The 17618-nt window shown below is 50.2% G+C and overlaps 1 protein-coding gene across 2 annotated transcripts in view; it reads right to left on the bottom strand.

Moving 5' to 3' along the window:
• Positions 1-17618, bottom strand: part of TAX1BP3 (Tax1 binding protein 3) — a 56739-nt gene that overhangs the window by 19716 nt on the left and 19405 nt on the right. The window contains exon 2 of one of the 2 annotated variants that reach the window (XM_033928576.1): positions 12633-12791. In XM_033928576.1, the coding sequence (XP_033784467.1) occupies positions 12633-12791 (159 nt within the window). The remainder of the gene's footprint in view (positions 1-12632; positions 12792-17618) is intronic. The other variant, XM_033928578.1, reaches the window with a different exon arrangement.

Below are 17618 nucleotides of genomic sequence, written 5' to 3'. Positions count from 1 at the left end.
TGTCGACAAAGAGGGTGCCGACTGCAATGGAGCCGAAGCCAGTGTCGATGACGCGGGATCGGACATTTCGGCACCGAAAAGTAATCGCTGTTGTATCTGGCAATTTTTTAAGGTACGTTTTTTTAACGTGGCACAGCGGGTGCAGGTGGAAGCCTGATGTTCAGGACCTAGGCACTGTAAGCACCAGTTGTGCGGGTCCGTGAGGGATATAGGCCGTGCATACCGCTGGCACTTCTTGAACCCTGGCTGGGGGGGCCTGAAAGTAAAAACGGCTTCTGCCAAATCGAAGGCCGAGGCCTCGATGGTGGCAGAAGGCCCCGCCGGGGCAAAACCGAAATGACGAGAAAAATAAAAAGTAAACTTTTGGGTTTTTTTTTGTTTTTTTTTTTAAATAAAGAAAAGAAATGAAGGGAAAAAAACTTCCAAAAAGGTTTCGCGAGCGGGAAGGCGTTAAGGAAAAAATTTCAACAGCCGTTGAAAAAAGCGACTTCTTAGCTCCGCGGAAATTAAGAAACTGGGGACCGCGCGCCTCTGTTGGGCGGGAAGGCACTCGCGCGTGCGCGGTGCGGCCTACTAGAACTTTCCAAGTTCTTAGAGTGCAATCACTCTAAAATTGTCCGTACCGGGGCTCCGTCGGTGCCGTCACCCATCAGTCAAGAATATGCTGCCTGCTTGTCCTGGGATAAAGTCTTAAATAGTAGGCAGTAGAATTTAAATTGTACAGTGGTGCCTCACACAACGAACTTAATTGGTTCCAGGAGCAAGTTTGTTATGCGAAACGTTCGTTATGTGAAACGCGTTTTCCCATAAGAATACATGTAAAAAAAAATAATTCGTTCTGCAGCATAAAATATGCTAAGATGACATAAAAAAAGATAAATTTTTGGTTATTATTTTTATTTAGATACATCTAAAAACATAATTGTTTTTTAAAACAACACACATTTTTTAAATTTAAAGACAGACTAAGTAGAGTCTAATTTTACAGTGAGAGAGGGCAGAGTCTCAGCGGCAAAAACTGGGACTTAACTGTTCATTTTTTTTTTTTTTTCTACCGTGTTTCCCCGATGATAAGGCAGGGCCATCAAATAAGACAGCCCCCCCTTTTTAGAAAAAAATGTAAAATAAGGCACCTCCCCGCAAATAAGCCACCCACCGATACCTGCGCTTACCCGAATCGGGTGGTACGGTGGGTGACTCCGTGTGGTCCCTGGCACCCCCGACACGATCGGGGCAAGAGGGAGCTCAAGCCCTCTTGCCCCCCCGACTCCCCGACACGATCGGGGCAAGAGGGAGCTCAAGCCCTCTTGCCCCCCCGACTCCCCGACACGATCGGGGCAAGAGGGAGCCCAAGCCCTCTTGCCCCCCCCGACTCCCCGACACGATCGGGGCAAGAGGGAGCCCAAGCCCTCTTGCCCCCCCCCGACTCCCCGACACGATCGGGGCAAGAGGGAGCCCAAGCCCTCTTGCCCCCCGACTCCCCGACACGATCGGGGCAAGAGGGAGCCCAAGCCCTCTTGCCCCCCCGACTCCCCGACACGATCGGGGCAAGAGGGAGCCCAAGCCCTCTTGCCCCCCCGACTCCCCGACACGATCGGGGCAAGAGGGAGCCCAAGCCCTCTTGCCCCGCCGATTCCCCAACTCCCCGACAATATCGGGCCAGGAGGGAGCCCAAGTCCTCCTGGCCACGGCGACCCCCTAACCCCACCCTGCACTACATTACGGGCAGGAGGGATCCCAGGCCCTCCTGCCCTCGACGCAAACCCCCCTCCCCCCAACGACCGCCCCCCCCCAAGAACCTCCGACCGCCCCCCCAGCCGACCCGCGACCCCCCTGGCCGACCCCCACGACACCCCCAACCCCCTTCCCCGTACCTTTCTGTAGTTGGCCGGACAGACGGGAGCCAAACCCGCCTGTCCGACAGGCGGCCAACGACGGAATGAGGCCGGATTGGCCCATCCGTCCCAAAGCTCCGCCTACTGGTGGGGCCTAAGGCGCCTGGGCCAATCAGAATAGGCCCGGGAGCCTTAGGTCCCTCCTGGGGGCAGGGCCTGAGGCACATGGTCGGGTTGGGCCCATGTGCCTCAGGCCCCGCCCCCAGGAGGGACCTAAGGCTCCCGGGCCTATTCTGATTGGCCCAGGCGCCTTAGGCCCCACCAGTAGGCGGAGCTTTGGGACGGATGGGCCAATCCGGCCTCATTCCGTCGTTGGCTGCCTGCCGGACAGGCGGGTTTGGCTCCCGTCTGTCCGGCCAACTACAGAAAGGTACGGGGAAGGGGGTTGGGGGTGTCGTGGGGGTCGGCCAGGGGGGTCGCGGGTCGGCTGGGGGGCGGTCGGAGGTTTTTGGGGGGGGGCGGTCGTTGGGGGGAGGGGGGGGTTTGCGTCGAGGGCAGGAGGGCCTGGGATCCCTCCTGCCCGTAATGTAGTGCAGGGTGGGGTTAGGGGGTCGCCGTGGCCAGGAGGACTTGGGCTCCCTCCTGGCCCTATCGTGTCGGGGAGTCGGGGGGGCAAGAGGGCTTGGGCTCCCTCTTGCCCCGATCGTGTCGGGGAGTCGGGGGGGCAAGAGGGCTTGAGCTCCCTCTTGCCCCGATCGTGTCGGGGAGGCGGGGGGGCAAGAGGGCTTGGGCTCCCTCTTGCCCCGATCGTGTCGGGGAGTCGGGGGGGCAAGAGGGCTTGAGCTCCCTCTTGCCCTGATCGTGTCGGGGAGTCGGGGGGGCAAGAGGGCTTGGGCTCCCTCTTGCCCCGATCGTGTCGGGGAGTCGGGGGGGGGGCAAGAGGGAGCCAGGCGGAGAGAGGGCAGTTAAGCGCAGTGCCTGCGCGGAAGGATGCAGCTCGGGCGACTTCGTTGTGTGAAACGAAGTTCGTTGTACGAATCAAGACATAAAGTTCGTTGTGCGCAGCGTTCGCTGTGCGAGGCGTCCGTTATGCGAGGCACCACTGTATTCTTGCTGGGATCAGAAGCCAGTGCGATTGGAGATATGCTTCTGTAATGTGATCATGTTTCTTTAATGAGTAGATGAGTCTTAGATAGTGTTTTGGATAGTTTGTAGTTGTTTTAAGGTTGTAGGGCATGGAAGGTAGAGGATATTACAGTAGTCAAGTAGGCCTAGTATTAAGGACTGAACTATGAGCTGGAATTGAGTTTTCTGGAAGAATTTCCGAACTTGTCTTAAGTTTCTCATGACTAAGAATGACTTTTGTATTGTTTTATTGATTTGCGGTTGCATGGTGCAGCATCTGTCGATAGCTATTCCTAGCAGTTTTAGGATGGTTTGTATGGGTTAGTTGACTGCGTTGATTTCAATGTTGGTTATGGTTGGTATTTTGTTGTTTTCTAGGAGGATGAATTTCGTTTTATCTGGGTTCAATTTCAGTTTGTGATCTTTCATCCAGGTTGCTATTGAATTTAGTGTATGGTATATTGTGTTCGTCATGGAGAGTTCAGGTTGATCGAAGGGTATGAGAATGGTAATGTCATCGGCATAGCTGTAGGAGGTTATGCCTTGTTTGTCCAGGTGAGAGCTGAGGGAGGCTGTATAGAGATTGAAGAGAGTCGGGGATAGAGGGGATCCCTGGGGAACTCCGTAGGGGTTTGACCAAGGTTCAGATTTTTATTTGTCTGATTTTACTCTATAGGTTCTTGATTTAAAGAATCCTTCAAACCATGTGTATACTTTATCTCTGATATCTATTGTATCCAGGATTTGTAGTAGAATGTTATGGTCCACCAAGTCGAATGCAGCGGTAAGGTCTAGTTGTATGAGCATCATTTTTTTTCCTGTGCTGAGATGTTGTCTGGCTGTGTCCAAGAGAGATCCTAGTAGTGTCAATCAATTGGTCTCACCGCATACGCTTATGCTGATGATATTCAGATTATCTATCCCATAGACGCATCTAATGCTGATGACATCAGCCTTATTAATTTAAAGCTTAACAAGATTAACCATTAGCTTAACGATAATATGCTCTCATTAAATATCACTAAAATGAATTGTCTTCTCTTTCCTTGGAAAGAAAATATTCATCTAATTTCACCGATAACCATCAATAAAAAACCAATAAGTGTCCTCATTAGGAGCGCAATTGACCCAGCTGGGGATAAAATTATTCAGTTACGCAGATGACTTCACGATCATCATCCCATTTGCTAACTCTCTTTCGGATGCTACTCCCAAGGCAACAGAAGTACTAAATCTGATGGAGCAGTGGATGACTGAATTCAGACTGAGACTCAACTCAGAAAACACAAAATTTTTCTTAGCTTCCCCACACCCGCTTGACACCAAAACATCACTTTGCATCAATAAACTTAGTTACCCTATTCAATGTACTATGAAGATATTGGGTGTAACACTGGATCAGAGCCTAACCATGAAAGACCAGGTTGACTCCTTAATCAGAAAGAGTTTTTCACTCTATGGAAGCTTCGGTCCATTAGAGCATATTTTGACATGTCAGCTTTTAGAATTCTGGTACTATCCCTAGTACTAAGTCAACTTGACTACTGTAATATCACCTATTTGGCAATTGCCCAAAAGAATATGTGATGATTACAACTGGTGCAAAATGCAGCGATTAAACTTATTTTTGGACTGAAGAAGTCCGATCACACCTTGCTACCGACTACTGCATTAGCTGCCGATGGAGGTGTGTGAAGTTTAAGCTCGGCTGTTTTTGCTTTAAGGCACTATTCGGTCTAGCCCCCAAGTATATAACTGACCTTTTCTCTTTCTCAGGGGGAGAGAGACAAAAAGAAAAGGGGAGGAGACAGAAAAGCACAGTTACTTACCGTAACAGGTGTTATCCAGGGACAGCAGGCAGATATTCTTAACTCATGGGTGACGTCACCGACGGAGCCCTCGGTACGGACCTTTTTAACTAGAAGTTTCTAGTTGGCCGCACCGCGCGTGCGCGAGTGCCTTCCCGCCCGACGGAGGAGTGCGTGGTCCCCAGTTAGGATAAGCCAGCTAAGAAGCCAACCCGGGGAGGTGGGTGGGACGTAAGAATATCTGCCTGCTGTCCCTGGATAACACCTGTTACGGTAAGTAACTGTGCTTTATCCCAGGACAAGCAGGCAGCATATTCTTAACTCATGGGTGACCTCCAAGCTAACAAAGAGGGAGGTGGGATGGTTGGCCATTAGGAAAATAAATTTTGTAACACAGATTGGCCGAAGTGTCCATCCCGTCTGGAGAACGCATCCAGACAGTAGTGAGTAGTGAACGTGTGAACTGAGGACCAAGTGGCCGCCTTGCAGATTTCCTCGATGGGCGTGGAACGGAGGAAAGCTACAGAAGCAGCCATAGCTCGGACTCTGTGGGCCGTGACAGCTCCTTCCAGTGAGAGACCGGCCCGAGCATAGCAGAATGCAATACAGGCAGCAAGCCAATTTGAAAGTGTCCGTTTGGAGACAGGACGACCCAAACGGTTGGGATCGAAAGACAAAAATAGCTGAGGGGATGTTCGGTGAGCTCTGGTACGATCAAGGTAGTAAGCAAGGGCACGCTTACAATCCAGCGTGTGCAACGCCTGTTCCCCAGGATGCGAGTGAGGCTTAGGGAAGAAGACGGGCAACACAATGGACTGGTTGAGGTGAAAAGCCGAGACCACCTTGGGAAGGAATTTAGGGTGGGTACGCAGAACAACCTTGTCATGGTGAAAAACAGTGAATGGTGGGTCAGCAACCAGTGCATGCAGTTCGCTAACCCTCCTGGCAGAGGTGATGGCAATTAGGAAAAGCACCTTCCAGGTAAGAAGCCTGAGCGAAGTAGTGGCAAGAGGCTCAAACGGAGGTTTCATGAGTGCTGAGAGAACCACATTGAGGTCCCAGACGACAGGAGGAGGCTTGAGAGGCGGTTTGATATTAAAGAGACCTCTCATAAATCTGGAAACCAGAGGATGAGCCGTGAGGGGTTTTCCGAGAATAGGCTCATGAAACGCAGTGATGGCACTGAGGTGGACTCTGATGGAGGTAGTTTTGAGGCCAGCATTGGACAGCGAGAGCAAATATTCCAATACAGTTTCCACCGCTAAGGAGGTGGGTTCCTGATGATGCCGGAGACACCACGAGGAGAATCTGGTCCATTTCTGATGGTAACATTGGAGGGTGGCCGGCTTCCTGGAGGCGTCCAAGATGAGGCGGACCGGCTGAGATAGGTTCTCAGGAGAGGTCAGCCCGAGAGAAACCAAGCTGTCAGGTGGAGCGAAGACAGATTGGGATGCAGTAGAGACTGATGCTGCTGCGTAAGTAGAGTAGGAAACACAGGAAGGAGAATGGGTTCCCTGGAGCTGAGTTGGAGCAGGAGTGAGAACCAGTGTTGGCGAGGCCACCGAGGTGCGATAAGAATCATGGTGGCGTTGTCCTTGCGGAGTTTGGACAAGGTCCGCAACATCAGAGGAAGTGGAGGGAAGGCTTACAGGAACCGATCCCTCCAGTCGAGCAGGAATGCATCCGGAGCCAGACGGTGAGGAGAGAAGAGTCTGGAGCAGAATTGGGGCAGCTGATGGTTGTGAGGTGCTGCAAAGAGGTTCACCTGCGGAGTGCCCCATCGAGCAAAGATGGAGAGCAGAGTCGGAGGGTCCAACGTCCACTCGTGAGGTTGAAGGATGCGGCTGAGATTGTCGGCCAGAGAGTTCTGTTCGCCCTGGATATAGACCGCCCTGAGAAAGAGATTGCGGTCCGTGGCCCAGGTCCAGATGCGCAGAGCCTCCAAACAAAGGGGGCGAGATCCGGTGCCGCCTTGCTTGTTTATGTAGTACATGGCGACTTGATTGTCTGTGCACAGGAGGAGGACTTGAGGGCAGAGAAGATGTTGGAAAGCCTTGAGGGCGTAGAACATGGCTCTGAGTTCCAGGAAGTTTATGTGATGACGACGCTCCTGTGGGGTCCAAAGTCCCTGGGTGTATAGATCTCCTAGGTGAGCTCCCCACGCGTAGGGGGACGCATCGGTGGTGATGATCATAGAGTGGGGGGGCAGATGAAAAAGTAGACCCCTGGAAAGATTTGAGGAGTTCAACCACCATTGGAGAGATTGCTGAAGAGATGATGTCACAGAGATGGGATGAGAAAGAAGATCTGTAGTCTGTGACCATTGGTTGGCGAGAGTCCACTGAGGCGTACGAAGGTGGAGACGTGCCAGAGGAAGGACATGCACCGTCGAGGCCATGTGACCCAGGAGGACCATCATCTGTCGGGCAGGAATGGAGGGATGCATGAGTACCTGACGGCAGAGATGGAGCAGGGTCCGCTGGCGATCGGAGGGGAGAAAGGCCCTCATCAGCGTGGTGTCCAGAACTGCTCCAATGAATTGAAGTCGCTGGGTGGGAAGCAGATGCGACTTGGGGTAGTTGATCTCGAACCCCAGGAGGTGGAGGAGAGAGATGGTGTGATGAGTAGCTTGTAGCACGAGTTGAGATGAAGGTGCTTTCACCAACCAATCGTCCAAGTAGGGGAACACCTGGAGGTTGTGAGACCTGAGGAAGGCCGCCACCACTATAAGGCACTTTGTGAAGACTCTGGGGGAGGAGGCGAGGCCAAACGGTAGCACTTTGTACTGATAGTGGTGGTGTAGCACCTGGAACCGCAGGTAGCGGCGAGAATTCTGATTGATGGAGATGTGAGTGTAGGCCTCTTTGAGGTCCAGGGAACATAGCCAGTCGTGTTGAGAAAGAAGAGGGTAAAGCGTGGCAAGGGAGAGCATTCTGAACTTTTCCTTGACCAGACACTTGTTGAGGTCCCTGAGATCGAGAATGGGACGGAGGTCTCCCGTCTTTTTGGGAACCAGGAAGTAGCGGGAGTAGAATCCCTGACCCCTTTGATCTGGAGGCACTTCTTCGATGGCATTGAGAAGGAGGAGGGATTGAACCTCCCTCAGGAGGAGGGGGGTTTGAGATGAGTGTGAAGCAGACTCTACGGGAAGGTTGTCTGGTGGAAGAGTCTGGAAGTTGAGAGAGTAGCCGTGGCGGATGATGTTGAGGACCCACTGGTCCGACGTGATGACTTCCCAACGGCTGGAGAAAATGGTGAGACGACCCCCGATAGGCTGTGGAAGAGGTAGCGAGGGTGGATGACTGGCTATGCCCTGGAGAGAAGAGTCAAAAGGGCTGAGATTGTTTAGCAGGCTGAGGAGGCTTAGAAGGTTGAGTGGCCTGAGATCGAGCCTGGGCATGGTGCTGCTGTTGACGGGGTCGCCGAGATTGTTGGGGAGGCGGATTGAGTGGCCTGGCTGAGAACCTCCGCTGGTAAAATGATTGAGGCCGATAGGGTCGGGCAGGCGGAGCCTTCTTTTTCGGCTTGATCAGGGTGTCCCACCTGGTCTCATGGGCCGAGAGTTTCTGGGTGGTGGAATCCAGTGACTCTCCAAAGAGTTCATCCCCGAGACAGGGGGCGTTGGCCAAACGATCCTGGTGGTTGATGTCCAGGTCGGAGACTCTGAGCCAGGCTAAGCGACGCATGGCTACGGCCATGGCAGAGGCCCGAGAGGTGAGCTCGAAGGAGTCGTATATTGAGCGGACCATATATTTGCGCATTTGGAGAAGGCCAGAGATGTGTTGTTGGAATAGCGGGACCTTGCGCTTAGAGAATGACACGGTGAAAAAATTGGTCCCCGTCACCGCCCCGTCCCCGTCTCACCATCCCCGTCACCGCCCCGTCCCCGTCTCACCAACCCCGTCCCCCGCCCCGTCCCCGTCTCACCATCCTCTTCCCCGCCCCGTCACCGCCACTGCCACCCCATTCACCGCCCCGTCACCGCCACTGCAATCCCATTCACTTTTCTTTATTTACGTATAAAGGAAACATTCTTTAAAACTTTAAAACTTAGTTAAATATTAGTTAATAACTATACAAAAACAAAACACGCAGAGAAAAAATTAATTAATAAAAATTCTCAAAACTGACACATTTTGATCACTAAATTTAAAATAGTTATTTTTCATACAGTTTTTCAATCACTAATCTTCCACCACCCCTGGGGCTAGCAATGCAAAAACAAACACGACATGTACTTTAAATGCTGCCGTGATTAGCATAGTGACCGCGGCTACGGCTGCAAGTCTCCCCTCCCCCCAGCGATCACGGCAGGAGGGCACCCAACCCCTCCTGTAGACCCCCCCAACGGCCCTCCCGACAATCGCAGCAGAAGGGTACCCAACCCCTCCTGCCGGTCCTCCCAATGGCCTCCCCTAAGATCGCCGGCAGGAGGGTACCCAACCCCTCCTGCTGGACCCCCCCCCAACGAACCCTCCCACCCCGGAACCCCCTTAGTCTTACTTTTCAAGTTGGACCGGACAGCTCCTCGCTCGTCTGGCCAGCAGGCCTGCCTCCGTCCAAATGAGGCGGGCCCGCCCCTACCCTGCCCAACCCACAGGATCCTAGAGCCTGATTGGTCTAGGCACCTAAAGCCACTCCCGCTATAGGAGGGGCCTTAGGTGCTTGGGCCAATCAGGCCCTAGGATCCTGTGGGTTAGGCAGGGGAGGGGCGGGCCCGCCTCATTTGGACGGAGGCAGGCCTGCTGGCCAGACGAGCGAGGAGCTGTCCGGTCCAACTTGAAAAGTAAGACTAAGGGGGTTCCGGGGTGGGAGGGTTCGTTGGGGGGGGGGTCCAGCAGGAGGGGTTGGGTACCCTCCTGCCGGCGATCTTAGGGGAGGCCATTGGGAGGACCGGCAGGAGGGGTTGGGTACCCTTCTGCTGCGATTGGCAGGAAGGGTTGAAATGACAAATGAGGAGCACGGTGAAATAGCGGTTCCTAGAAGGGGGTACATTGGCCCGCGGGGACAAACCTGTTCACCGTTTCCGCGGTCGGTGAATGGCCTTGTCCCCGTCACCGCAGCGACTGCTATTTTTCTTCCCCGTTTTCGGCGGTGACCCGCGGCTTAAATGCGGTGGCCGCGGGTAAACCGTCACCGTGTCATTCTCTACTTGCGCTCAGGAAGGTACTTCTGGAGGGCAGACAGTTGTTGGACCAAGTGTTTCAGATAGAAGGAAAAATGGAAGGAATAGTTGTTTGCCCTGTTGGCAAGCATGGCATTCTGGTAAAGCCTCTTGCCAAACTTGTCCATGGTCTTACCTTCTCTGCCAGGAGGGGTAGAGGCATAGACACTGGAGCCCTGAGTCTTTTTTAAGGTGGATTCCACCAGAAGGGACTCATGGGGCAATTGAGATTTGTCGAATCCAGGAATAGGGATGACACGGTAAAGGTTGTCCAGTTTACGGGGGGGCTCCCGGTACCGTGAGGGGATTTTCCAAGTTTTTGTAGAATGTTTCCCGTAGGATGTCATGCACGGGAAGCTTGAGGAACTCCTTAGGAGGTTGCTCAAAGTCTAAAGCCTCTAGAAAGGCTTGAGACTTTTTGGAGTCAGATTCTAGGGGAAGGGACAGGGCAGCAGACATTTCTCTCAGAAATTTAGAAAATGAGGACTGCTCTGGTTTAGAGGTGGCATCGGGTGCCGATGGTTCCTCATCAGATGAGGAGGGATCCTCCTCGGTACCGAGAGGAGTTTCCTCCCATAAGTCAGGGTCCCTGACCTCTGGTGCATGTCGAGACACCGGGGTGGAGGGCGCGGTATGGCGAGTCTTGGACAAAGACTTTCCAGAGCGCACCGAAACGGTACCAGGGGAGGACGACCGGCGTCGATCTCGGTCCCGAGAAGAATGCCGTACCGCCTGGTGCCGAGGAGGATCCAATGTGGCCTGAGAATGAACCACCGGATCGCCATGAAGTTGTTGGGCCGAAAGGATCGGCATGGAGGTGTTCACCGGTACCGAAGGGGTGGACACCGGGGGCTCGGTACGAGGCTCGGGCCGGTCTAGTACCGGAAGGAGCGGTGCCAGGATAGTGGGCAACAGTTGTTCAAGTTGTTTTTTCAACTGCTCCTGGAGTTGAGCCTATAAGATGGCCGAGATACGGTCATCTAGGGGTGGCATCGGAACCGCTTTCTTTTTCTTCGGTTCCTTGGATGCCGCTCCACGCCCCAGCGATGAGGAGGCCGATGACGAGGCACTCACCGAGATCGGGGCGGAGCGTTTGCGGGACCGGTGCGATGCCGGTAGGGACGGTGTCGCCACCGTAGCTGGAGGGCGCTCGAGGGAAGAGGAAGGCTTCTTAGCCGGCTTACCTGGCGCCAGCGACGCCGATGTGGGGTCGGTCGGTGTCGAGGTCGACGGTGCCGATTTTTGAGGTACCGCCGTTGAAGGTGAGGAGTCCATCGCCGACTCGGTGCCGAAGAGAAGAGTTTGTTGAATTCTTCGGTTTTTAAGGGTTCTCTTTTGAAGAGTGGCACAGCGGGTGCAGGAGTCCGCCCGATGCTCCGGACCCAGACACTGCAAACACCAATTGTGTGGGTCAGTTATGGAGATCGGGCGTGCACACCGCTGGCACTTCTTAAAACCGACCTGCGGGGGCATGAAGGGGAAGATAGCCTCCGCAAAATCGAAGCCCGAGGCCTGTATATTGGCAACAGGCCCCGCCGGGGCAAAAACGAAAGAAAAAAGGCGAAAAAGCAAAGTTTTTTTTTTTTTTTTTTTGCAAGTCAAAGAAAAATAAACCCGAAGGTAAAGAGAGAAAAAATAAGGAAAAAAGCGCGAGCGGGAAGGCAAAAAAGTGGTTTCAACGGCCGTTGAAAAAACACACGCGTCTTCTTCGCTCCGCGGAAACGAAGAAACTGGGGACCACGCACTCCTCCGTCGGGCGGGAAGGCACTCGCGCACGCGCGGTGCGGCCAACTAGAAACTTCTAGTTAAAAAGGTCCGTACCGAGGGCTCCGTCGGTGACGTCACCCATGAGTTAAGAATATGCTGCCTGCTTGTCCTGGGATAATAAATAAATATTGGATTTAAAGAAGAAGGAAGTGCAACCAGAGACTCATGAAATCACCAGATAAAAAGGTAAGAAAAATGATTTTATTTTCAGTTTAGTGATCAAAATGTGTCTGTTTTGAGAATTTATATCTACTGTCTATATTTTGCACTATGGCCCCCCTTTTACTAAACCACGATAGCTTCGGTATGAGCTTCGGAAGCTGCGAGGGGCATTCAGTGCAGCTCCCTGCACTAAAAAACGCTATCGTGGTTTAGTAAAAGGGGAGGGGGTATATTTGTCTATTTTTGTATAGTTGTTACTGAGGTGACATTGCATATTTTAAAGTCATCTGCCTTGACCTCTGGAAAAAACCCTGAATACAAACGATAATTAACATTTTCCCTGCGTATAGTGTGCTTTGTGTTTTTTAAAATTTTATTGTTGGTAGATCATTTTGACTTTGTCATTTTAAAAATAGTTCGCAAGCCAAAAAAGTGTGGGCACCCCTGGTCTAGAGGCTGCTAGCCAAGGTGTCAGGCCTACTTTCCAAGCCTCACTACATTAGCTTCACCGTCTAATGTAGATAAAAAATTCTGAAGAATTCCAGCCTACACCAGCCCCTTCTACTGTTGATGTCACTGGAAAAGTTTAATATCTCTACTTCCATCTGCTAGTCAGAAGGGTCACAACAACCCAATGGTTTGCACTGGTAAAGTGGGAGGATTAAGGAAAAAAAATATATATATATATACACACTAATACACACACAATACTAATGATATTTTTCTAATGATTATTGGAACACGGCATCTGGTAATAAAAACACTTCTAACCTTGTCAGTTTTGTCTTCAGAGAAGGGATTCTGCGTAGGATCTTGATCAATCCCTCCACCAATACTGAATCCTAAAATCAAATTCCCACCTTGATGCAGCTTATGAATTTCAACACGTTGCTGGAAGAGAATTAAGAGCATTTGACAATGCTCAGAGCTCTATTTGATGGGCAATTATATGTGATATTAAAATAACAAAAAGAAAAATAAAATAAATAAATCAATCACAGGACGTATTAAGTATACAATCTGTTTTTCTCATTGTTTTCAAAAATAACTATGTTTGAGAAATCATATTTCAGGAACAAAAATTAATCTACAATAAGCTTATCCTCCTTTTACTAAACCGTGGTAGAGGTTTCTACTGCGGCCCAGAGTGCTAAATGCTCCGATCCTGTTCCTACACTCATAGAATTCATAAGAGAGTCAGAGCAGCATTGGAGCATTTAGCACTCTATCACGTTTTAGTAAAAGGGGTGGGGGTTAATATTTCACCAAAACAAAGAGATTAAATTCATACCTTGATAATATATTTTCCAGTAGATAGGGATGGTATGCTGAACCAAGGGTCTTCCATCCACTCCTGTGAGTCCATTGCAGGAGATACTGATCACCATTTTTAGCATCTCCTCCTTCTTCCTGCTCTCTGCTGCCCCCAGTCAGTTTGTTTTAAAGCAAGCAACATTCCGACAGAAGAGAACAGGAGAAGGAGAATGGGGAGACTCCATCCCCTCTCCCTCAACAAGAACTTGATCTGCTCACATGAACGAACACAAGGCTCAGACATGCCACATAGAGAAAAGAAATAAATGCAACAATCCCTAATAATTTATGCTGACAAAAAAATGTTGTGCAAGATTGTTAAATGTTCAATAAGTGTGCTTATGAAACAATTCAAAATTCAGTTGTAAAGTCTTCAGAACGTGCCAACCTCCAACCAACCAATTACTTTCCTGGTTGAGGTGTATCCTGGCAGATTGATCCTCATCAGACTTGATTTCATAAAGCAATATTTTGCATTTATACTAATAAGTATTTCTAAAGTGCAACTAAAGTGCTGTTTTTCAGTGCTATATCCAATTCTAAAAACTTCAATCCTTAAGAACCTTAATATAATTTAATTTTAGTTATTTGTACTTAGCTTTTCGTGCTTGCTGATCGCATGAGTCGCTATTAATTTATCTTAATCGTCGGGTAGGGCACACTTTTTTGAAACCGCTTTCAACTCTTAACTCCCCCCTCACTACTGTCAGATACCTATACCCACTTTAACCTCCCCAACCCCAAAATGTCCTGTCTAAATTAGATTGTAAGCTCTACAGTGCTGCTTACACCTTTTAGCGCTATAGAAATAATAGTAGTACAGTACTCCCCGAAATTCACAGGGGTTCCGTTCCAGGAGCACTTGCGAATTTCAAAAACCGCAAATGCGGTTTAGGAGCGGAGGCGGGAGAGGGCTACATGGGCGACGACAGGTGCTAAAAAAAAATAATATTTAGGCTGGCAGGCGGTTTGGCTGTGCAGAAGGCTGACGGGAGGGGGGGGAGAGGAGGAGGAATCGGCTGTTCAGAAGGCTGATTGGCTGACCAGGGGGGGGAGAGGAGGAAGGGAAGGGAAGAAGGAGAAGAGGAGAGGATGCAGGAGTTTAGGTGTCAAACAGTTGAGTTTTCAGTTTTCTTCGGACAATGATGTAGCTAGGTTCAGTTCTGGTTGTTTCTGTAAGGCCATTCCAAGTTTTTACTCCTAGAAAGGTAAGCATGGAGTGGAAAACTCGTTTGTAGTAAAGATCATTTGTGGATGGGAGATTTAGTAGCATCTATTGTTGCTGTCCAAGCACCTAGCAGCACTTGCCTTTTTTTAAATGACAAAATCACACCAGAAACAAAGCTACGAATGTTGCAAAACTTATAGCATCCACCGTTGCCAGACATTCCATGACATCTCAAGCATACAGATGAAAAGGAACCTATGACCTCTGAAAGTCTTTTAACGCAGAGAACACAGTCATTTTTTGATCTCCTGATTGAAGGAGGATCAACAAAAGAGAAAATGTTCCTGAAGAAACATCCCCCAGATCGACGATTCAGTTCTCAAGAACTATGGAATCAGGCATTCAAACTGACTGTTGTTAATGATGCAGCAGAATAATGGATAAGCCTCATTGAAAAATACAATGATACTTTGGCAAAAGATGAAGAACAGAAGCAATTTGTTCTTCAGCTAGTGGCCTTCTGCATCAAAGGTGGCTCTTATGTCATAGACCGTTATTTGTCAAATGCACAACGATTTACAATGGAAGATTAGGTTTATACTTTCAATAATCTTCTTTCTGTTAGTCCATGTAGGATTCCATACACTAGGTGTTCAATCCCAACCCGTAATCTGGGAGTTACAGAAATCCACACACTTTTCTGAGCACATGCTCCACCCCCTTAGCCTGAGAGCTAGCAAATATATCCAGTTAAGTTCCAAAGCCAAGCAACCTAACTGGACAAATCCATGACAAGGGGGTACAGGGGAGGATCCCTAGGAACATATGTAATTCTTGAGACCATTACCTCCTAAACTTCTGCCTTAACGTCACAACTGAGAACCAGAGCAACAAAGCCACCAAGGAAGTGAAACTAGTGCGAGGAAAGACAAGACCAGACCTCTTCTGGAACATAGTAGTGAAATCCCTAACAGCAGAAAAATCCCCCCTTCAAACTGCACTACATCAATGCTAGCAAGCTGGAATCAAAGCATAGACAACGCACTGGACATTCTTACCCCCCCTCCATCCCCGTAAAATAAAACGGAATCAAAATTCAGCCTGGTTCATTGAATCATTGAGAACTGACAAACAACTATGCAGGCGACTGGAAAAGAAATGGCGAAAGAGCAGAACGCAAGAGCACAGAACACACTGGCGAGTGACAATAAACAAATACAAACCCAACATATCAGAGGCCAAGAAAGCAGTTACTTACTGTAACAGTTGTTATCCAGGGACAGCAGGCAGATATTCTCAACATGTGGGTGATGTCATCCATGGAGCCCTGCAGCGGACAGCCTCGCAAGCAGACTTGCTTGAAGATCTTTTAAGAGCTCACGCATGCTGCACCGTGCATGTTCACATGCCTTCCTGCCTGAGTCAGGTTGCGCATCTCCTCAGTTCAAATAGCTAGCTAAGAAGCCAACCAGGGGAGGTGGGTGGGTTGTGAGAATATCTGCCTGCTGTCCCCGGATAACAACTGTTACGGTAAGTAACTGTGCTTTATCCTAGGACAAGCAGGCAGCATATTCTCAACATGTGGGTGACCTCCGAGCTAACCAGAATGGGATGGTGGGAGTGTTGGCAATTTAGGAGAATAAATGTTGTAAGACTGACTGGCTAAAATGGCCGTCTCTTCTGGAAAAAGTATTCAGACAATAATGAGAGGTGAATGTATGAACCGAGGACCAAGTGGCAGCCTTGCAGAATTCTTCAATAGGAGTTGATCTGAGGAAAGCTACAGACACCACCATTGCTCTAACTCTATGGTCCGTGTCTCGACCCTGCAGAGGGAGACCAGACCGAGCATAGGAGGAAGAGATGCAAGCAACCATCCAGTTGGAGATGGTTCATTTGGAAACAGGATGCCGCAACCAATTTGGATCGTAGGAAAGGAAAAGTTGATGCAAAGTTCTGTGAGGTTGAGTGCGTTGCAAATAGAAAGCACATTTACAGTCCAGAGTATAAAGCGCTATTTCTCCAGGATGAGAATGAGGCTTTGGAAAAAAACACGGGAATGACGATGGATCGATTGAGATGAAATTCTGAAACCACTTTAGGTAAGAATTTTGGATGAGTACGAAGGACCACCTTGTCATGATGGAAAACAGTGAAAGGTGGATCTGCTACTAAAGCTTGCAGTTCACTGATACGTCTAGCAGAGGTGAGTGAAATGCGAAATACCATTTTACAAGTAAGATATTTAAGATGAGCCATATCTATTGGTTCAAATGGAGGTCTCATCAAGTGAGTAAGAACTAGATTGAGGTCCCAAACCACCGGAGGCGGCTTGAGAGGTGGATTGACATTGAAAAGTCCTTTCATAAATCTGGAAACCAAAGGATGAGCGGGAGTTCCAGTGAGAGGGCGCGTGGGAGCCCTGCTCCGCCCCTCTCCCCGACCAGCGGCAGACCAGCCTTGAAAAATCAAAGCGCCAACGGCGCAAAGCCACTATCGGGCCCCCTCCAGCACCAGCGGGAGTTCCAGTGAGAGGGCACGTGGGAGCCCTGCTCCGCCCCTCTCCCCGACCAGCGGCAGACCAGCCTTGAAAAATCAAAGTGCCAACGGCGCAAAGCCACTATCGGGCCCCCTCCAGCACCAGCGGGAGTTCCAGTGAGAGGGTGCATGGGAGCCCTGCTCCGCCCCTCTCCTCGACCAGCGGCAGACCAGCCTTGAAAAATCAAAGCGCCAACGGCGCAAAGCCCCTATCGGACCCCCACCAGCACCAGCGGGAGTTCCAGTGAGAGGGCGCGTGGGAGCCCTGCTCCGCCCCTCTCCCCGACCAGCGGCAGACCAGCCTTGAAAAATCAAAGCACCAACGGCGCAAAGCCGTTCGGCGCACCGAAGAAGGCGCGCGACAAAGGCGCATATGCGCCTTCGTGAAGCGCCTGCAGGAAGCCACAAGGCAACCAGAAGCACTCTCAACACAGGCACCAAAGACCAACAACAAATTCAACAAAGTGGTGAGTAAAGCAATTCTGATCCCCCCTACCAAGAACAGGAAGGATCCTGAACTCTAAGCTCAACCCATACACCATCTCCTACGATCAACTCAAACAGCATAGACCTCACAAAAAAAAAAAAAAATGGCAATGCGCACACCCAAACTCATCCTTATCCTCATACTAATTGCCACATTTATAGCTAAATGGAAAACTGCAGGCTACCAAACACATAACATCCCTATCCTAACAACAACGCACAGAACTGTTCAACATTCCAGGAAACTCCAC

The sequence above is a fragment of the Geotrypetes seraphini genome, chromosome 19 (assembly GCF_902459505.1).
Source record: "Geotrypetes seraphini chromosome 19, aGeoSer1.1, whole genome shotgun sequence".
NCBI classification, from domain to species: domain Eukaryota; kingdom Metazoa; phylum Chordata; class Amphibia; order Gymnophiona; family Dermophiidae; genus Geotrypetes; species Geotrypetes seraphini.
Note: the sequence above shows the minus strand (reverse complement) of the source record. Positions and strands in the feature narration are given on the sequence as shown.